Below are 7,379 nucleotides of genomic sequence, written 5' to 3' on the forward strand. Positions count from 1 at the left end.
TCGGGGTAGGTCTTATATTACAGAAATCCCTGAAGATAGCTCTAGGTCTTATTTTCGGGGTAGCTACACATATAACTGAATTTTAAGTGTAAAGACCGGCCGCAGCTCCTGCCCCGCCCACACGCCAGCCGGCTGCAGCTCCTGCCCCGCCCACACGCCAGCCGCAGCTCCCGCCCACATGCCCGCAGCTCACGCACGCACGATGGAAGCGACATCCGCCAGGACCGGCAACAGCACGCCGCCTTCCGGGACCTCGTCCAGTCCTCCCCCAGCCAGGTAAGACATCCCCCAAAAATAAGACCTAGTGTCTTATTTCGTGCAAAAAAAAAATAAGAGTGTCTTATTTTCGGGGAAACACGGTAACATGCAGCATTACAATGGCAAATGGAATAATGCAGGTTGGAAATGGCAATTGTTCTACTTTTTGTACTTGTTACACTTGTGTTCCGTAGTTTTCTGACACAGGGGTCAAGGTTTTCAACAATAAAACAAGGAAGATCTATGTTGTATAATGTGACTAGAACAAGTAGTTCGGACAATCTGTTGTGGTATTATTTAGATTTCTTGTATTACTATTTATAATTCTCACCGCGGAAAGAATGCCTCATAGATTCAAAAATGTTCTAAATTTAGATACCAAAATACACAGTTCATAGTCTGTCAGTGCTCACATGATAGATTAATTTTAATAATGGAAAATGTGAAGTCACATTAAAAATTAGATCAATTTAATCTTGATAACTACATAGTAACATAGTATTTGAGATTGAAAAAGTCATAAGTCCATCAAGTCCAATCTATTGCGTACATGTGTATGATTCTGCTGATGTGTGCATATGTATAGGTCTCTGTGTCATCTCATTCTTAAGAGTACCTGTACCCCTGTATATTACGGTCCCTCAGGAAATCGTCCAAAAGCTTCTTGAATGATTCCACACTCTTTGCTGAAATCACTGCCTGTGGCAGCGAGTTCCTGACCCTAACCGCTCTAACTGAGAAGAACCTCCTTCTCCCCCTGTGCTGGAATTTTTTTCCACCAATTTTAGGTGGTGGCCTCTAATCTTTGTTATGGAGTTAATCGTAAAGGGTTTGTGGCTAATGTTGCTATGACCATTGAACATCTTGTACATGAAAATCATATCCCTCTTTAATCTCCTTACTTCCAACGAGAACATATTTAAATTTAGTAGCCTTGTCTCATAGCTCTTGTCCTTCATTCCCCAAACAAGTTTGGTTGCCCTCCGCTGGACTCTTTCCAGCTCAAGGACATGCTTTCTGTGGACTGGTGACCAAAACTGGACCGCATACTCCAGATGAGGCCGAACCAGTGATGTGTAAAGTGGCACAATTATAGACCTGTCCCTGCAAAACATCCCCTTCTTAATATAGGACAGGACTCTACTTGCTTTGCTTACGGCAGCCTGGCACTGCAAGCTATTATTCAGTCTGTGGTCTACAATGACCCCCAAATCTTTTTCTATTTCTGACTTGCCCATAATTGTATAACTAATTTGCCTATTTTTAATCCCAAAGTGCATTACTTTGCATTTAATCGACATTAAACCTCATCTGCCATATTATTGCTCACTCCCCTATTCTATCCAGGTCCTCCTGCAATTTTATACTGTCTAGGTCCGTTTCTATTACCCTCCCGATTTTGGTGTCATGAGCAAACACTGAAACATTGCTATTCACACGCTCCCTGATGTCGTTAATAAACAGGTTGAATAGCATGAGTCCCAGCACAGAACCCTGAGGCACACCGCTCATGACACTAGCAGTCTGAAAAGGTGCCATTTATTGATACTCTCTGTACACGTTCCTGTGGCCAGTTCTCTATCCACGTACACACCATTCCATCTATGCCCATGGATCTCAGCTTGTGTAGTAAGCGTTTATGCAAGCGACATGAAATTGTCTCTTATGTGAATCTTTAACATAGACCAAATCAAGACACAAAATGATTTGGAAATGAGACACAAAGTTAAAAATATTCTTCTATAGATACACTATGCAGATTAATTAGACAGTGCACTCAAAAATTATATCTCTATGTTTTTTGGTACATGCTGAAACCACATGATTTCTCATATATCTTGGGGACTGTAATGGAGAAGCCTCTGCACTTGAGTTCTTGGATCTGCACCCCCTGCTGTGGGCATTATGAGGGGTTCCCACATTTTGTAACTATTATAGAATTTGGAGACCAGTTGGAACACACAAACATCGTATCCACCTGTAATTGTTTAGAAGAGGTGTATCCTACTGTAATGTAGCATTACCGCAATGTTCATTTGTACAGTCAGATAAAAAGGGCCCACTGGGTTCTATGTTTCAGTAGAACTTTCCTATTATATGTCTTCCAAGTCTATGATCAGCTGGATTATTAATTAGATTCCATGAACCCTGTTTAAACCCCTCAGTTGTCTCTCTGTTTGAACTTCATAGGCCATGATGTGCAAACATTTACGCACTTGGTGAACATTTATTCTTTAAAAATGACAATGCTCTGCCTTTATTCCCCATGTGACCCAAGTTAGTATCAATCTTATACTCTAGGCTGCATTCTCTGGCAAGGCTTGGCTTCCATTCTTACCCTAAAAAAAACGGGTGAGGGATCTTAACTGGAGCTGGTCTATTGACAACTGGAAAAAGGTGTGGGGAAATATCTCTAAATCCTTGCTTAATGTTACCAACTAGGAAGTGGCCTATAAAGTACTATTCAGATGGTACCTAGTCCCACCCTGCCTCGTGAATCTATTCCCCACCTCATGCAATAAGTGTTTCCGTGGGTGCTCATCTCCCAGACATGTTACACATATGGTGGACTTGTCCATTTGCTTCCTGCTTTTGGACTAAAATTCACCAATTGCTGTCCCGAATGTTTGGTAAGCATGTCCCTAAAAACCCGACGCAAACCCTATTACATGCATCGGTACCTGGCTTACCTAGAAACCAATGTTTCCTGGTGCCTCAAATATTCATTGCAGCAAAGTTGACCATAGCTGGGAACTGGAAGAATCAATTTATCCCTTTCCGAGAATTTACCCAGAGAATGGACAACATTATGTTGAATGAACGGTTAGCATGCATCCTGATAGCCATACTAAATTTTTAATTATCTGGGAACCCTGGATATTACCCCAGCACCCTAACTTGGATGCGCATACCCTTCGATACCTATGACGGGGCTGGCTATATGACCAGAAATAGGGTAGACCCTGTGGGGACCCGGGCATGGAACTGCTGGCCTGTACCAAATCTAATCGTGAAACCAACCATCTGCTGGACCTCCTCTGTGTTTCTTTCCTATTTTCTTTCCTTTTAATGTATTATATTAGGTTGATGGAACTGTATTTGAATTTGCATTTACACTTCAACAATTTTGATACACACTTCAACAATTTTGCTACGCTGTATGACCAACACCTTGTGATTTCAAATACTTTGTAAACTGCCTTGTTTATATTCTATAAAAAAAAACTACTAAAAATTTTGTTACAAAAAAAAATGACAATGTTGGTCTTTTTGTAAAATATACCATTTTCAATTTATTTTTTTTGCCACATACTCATCAACTAGACCAACAGCCCCATGCTAATGAGGTCCAGAGTAAAAAACAGTAATAGCCCTGCACTGGTGTTCACTTCAAGCAAAGGCTATGTGCTGGGGTACTTATATAAAGGTCAGAAATGGCATTTACCCAGAGTCACTATAGAGTATTGCCTAAAGACTCCCAGCCTGTATTTTTTAGTGCAGTAATAATATTACTTGCACGCAGAGGGAGGCTGTTTAGTAATTTACAGCTCTAACTAACTTCCACTTACTTCAACAGGACAGCCGAGGACTGCTTATGATCAGCCTGTGCTGTGATATACTTGTTGTTAGGAAGGTGCGGCTATCGATAGAATAGCCATAGACGGAAAGATGTTTTACGGAGAACAACACTTTATTGATGGCAGGAGCCAGTGATGATTCACACACTTTTATACGTAAGGGCCAACATCTGCTTCTTAAACTTGTAATCGTATTATTATAGCGATACAGCAGAAAAATGTTATCCCTATACTGTACTTTTAGTTTAAGAATTTATGGTACCTTCAATGCTAGAACCTGTTTAAGGCTTTTATTTATAGAACAAAGTCCAAGCTATCATTATTATTAATGTACAAAGAGATTTGATCAGAGTAAATATTTACACTGATATGCCAGAACACTCAAATTTAAACACGTTAAGCAAAATGGTATCCAAAACACATTAACAGTACAGCCATTTATACAATGTTCCGTCAATTTATGTACCCAAAACCAAAATATGAACAGATATGAGTAAACAAACCTGAGAGCTTTCTTCCTTTCCTGAGCATCTGGAGAGACATAGGCTTTCATCTCATCTGCTGCACGCTGTATCTGCCCTTCAGCAATCTAGTCAAACAATAGAGGGTAACTACATGTGTCCATCATAACAGAAAAGTATTTTACAAACAGACACTTTCTAACCTTTATCATCATGTTTATGTAATGATATTGACTTTCTGCTTGACTGCACTCTTCCTGAAGGCCTCGGACTTCCTATAACAGAATAATAGTGAGGAATAGAAATAAAAATACAATGGGCCACAGAATTGAATCACTATTCTACACAACCTGTTCAATCAGTTGGGGAATTGCTAATGCTAGCCTGGGATCTGGGCTAAACTCCTGTAGTCCATTTCAATTAAAAGAGTAATTGCAGCCAAATTTAGCAGGCGTTTCCCAGTGCTTCCAGTGTAAATGCAGCCTTTAGAGACATAGTTCTATGAAAACTTCCTCTGTGTAAACCGAATTGGTGCTTAGAGCCAGGCAACATTTAGCATGCAGGGTAGCTTTAAAGTTTTATAACACAATATATGCAAATCAGTAAGTTCCTTTTACTGAAATCATATACTGTATGTGCAATGAATATAGATGATTTACCATTATGCCTTGCCCACGCATACATAATAATACCTGTATTATTGAAGACCAAAAAATATTGTTCTTTTTCAAATTAGAATTTAAAAAATGATAAAGTTTCACAGGTGGGAACTAGAGTCTTTAGATATAGTAAAGAGACCAATACTGTATGATATGTGCATTTATCAGCTGTAAACACATGGGAATAAGTTTTATTAGGGTGACTATACTGCCATCATCTGTTCTGTTATTGGCTGCAGTGGGTTACTGTAAAACCAAGCATTGTCCACTTTATTATTTTGTTAAATGTTACATATTATACAAAAAGTCATCTACTCCAAACATATATGATTGTTTTGGGAGGGTAACTATAAGTTTGGTCATCTAATTGCTTATTACATCTCTGAAGCACCAGCGATCAAATCTCAATGCAGTAGCTTACATCTAGCTCAGATTGTGGTCTCAGTCTATATCACAGTCCCTCATTAATTCCTCCTTTACGCTACATTCTGAACGAAACAAGTCACCAATACTTTGATTCATAATAGCCCAGTGGAGGGTTCAGAACTGGGAACTGGTAGGAAGATCTTGACTGCGGAGTCCCCAAGAGATATATAAAAAGATAGTATGAGATTCAATTCACAACCAACCACTCAAAAATGAAAAAAAAAATGGATTTTCTTAGCTTGGCCTTTGAATAAAAAGTCCAGTGACTATAAACAAACCGATAAGAACAAACAGTTTTAAAATATAATTTCACTGATGTGATACTCAATCACATCTATCTAATATGAATGAATAGTATGTAAAAGTTCTGCGTCAGCGCCATAAAAAAATACCTGTAATAAATATAAAAACAATACATGTAGGCAAGTTAAAACGGCTTCACATGCGCTCAGGCATAGAGGGCCTTTGTTTATAGGAATAGGTTACAACATTATACCTGCTCTAGCTTGGAGCAGTTACTTTCCAGGCCAGCCGCACAGCTGTCGTATTGTGCTTTCTTTTCATCGTGCTCTTGGGTCAGCTCCTAATGTGAAAAGGGCAGAGATTCATGTCAGCAAGTAGTATGATACCTCAGCACATGGCACAGAGAGTTCCTGTCATTCAGCGGCTTGAGCCTGTCATCTTGGCACACAGAGTGTCGCATACTTAAACTTAGCAGATGTGTATCATTCCACTTTCACACATGGCCGGGGAAGGGGGGACACGGGTGCCGTCTGATGCTTCAGACTGACATATGGCTAAAAACCCACAGTAGATTAAACCATTGCACCAGTTTTCTGCAAAACAGTGACTATTGCTGAGTAGTCCAACATATTGTGTTCCAAATGAATAACATCGCTCTATCTGCCAAACTCACAAGCTGTGATTACACTTTTGATGGATGTGTCACCTAATTGCATGATTTTAATTGCAATTAATGACTATTTATTATAGGATACTTATTCATCAACACAAAGTGGAGGCAGCCACTTTCAATACTTGGGTACTAACAGCTCATAGTTCCTGCTTACATCGGCACAATTCTGCTTACTGAGGCTAGTCTGTGGAAAGGGGTTAAAAAGTGACTGCTTAAACTTACCACCCAGGTCATTTTCTAACCTGGTCCAGAAATAAACTCAGCTTGAACCTGATTATTGTGGGCACAAAGATAACATATGTCGCCAGCACACCACTGAACTGTAATTTATAGCCCAAATGTCTATTAAAGTGATCACCTCACAAACAGTGTCGGTGCAACTTTTTGAGGCCAAGCAGGATCTCTACATCAGACATGCCAGATGAAGAGGCACTTTCATTGGATTTTATACACAATGGAGAACAACATATTGTACGTCAGTAATGGGCATGAGATCAGCTGCAATACTTAGTGACTAGTTCTTTGGCCTCCATTTGCCTTTTTTTTTTGGCACAGCTTCCACAGTACAGGTAATCTTTAAAATGTAACTACACCCCTAGACTTGTAATGTACTGTCCCCTGCAATGAATGCCCCCTGGAAGTCTTCTATCGTCCTCAATCCAGGAAGATACTGTGCATAAAGCTGTCAAACCACTTGTCAAAATCCCACTCCATGCTCCATTTACACTTTAAAGCCCAAATTAACTTTCAGTTTAAAACCGCTAAATATATTCCAAGTGTATCAAAACAAAAAGGTGTGCAAAGTCTTACAGTTAGTTTTCTAACTATTGTTAGATTTTACATAAGTAAATTGATGTGATTGTTAAGTGTAGCTTTTAAAGTGACATTAAACCTTCCTTTTTTTCTTCTCTTTGAAAATAAGGGAGGCACAGCTCGTGTCCAGATCAGTTGTTATTTAAAAAAAAAAAAAAGTTTAAATTCCTCGTTTTCTAGCGGTTCCCCACATAACTGTCTCACCCGCCCCCTGCACCTGCAGAGGCACCTGTGCTGCGTGTTCCCGCAGTGACTGTGTGTGTGTATA

General features: G+C 39.7%; 1 protein-coding gene across 1 annotated transcript in view; it reads right to left on the minus strand.

Moving 5' to 3' along the window:
- Positions 1–7,379, minus strand: part of IFT81 (intraflagellar transport 81) — an 88,234-nt gene that overhangs the window by 5,745 nt on the left and 75,110 nt on the right. Inside the window, exons 15-17 of the mRNA XM_018556719.1 lie at positions 5,879–5,965; positions 4,501–4,572; positions 4,340–4,425 (exon numbers count right to left, since the gene is read on the minus strand). Coding sequence (XP_018412221.1) covers positions 4,340–4,425; positions 4,501–4,572; positions 5,879–5,965 — 245 coding nt within the window. The remainder of the gene's footprint in view (positions 1–4,339; positions 4,426–4,500; positions 4,573–5,878; positions 5,966–7,379) is intronic.

Source organism: Nanorana parkeri, unplaced genomic scaffold, assembly GCF_000935625.1.
Source record: "Nanorana parkeri isolate BGI_ZX_2015 unplaced genomic scaffold, ASM93562v1 scaffold13, whole genome shotgun sequence".
Taxonomy (NCBI): Eukaryota; Metazoa; Chordata; class Amphibia; order Anura; family Dicroglossidae; genus Nanorana; species Nanorana parkeri.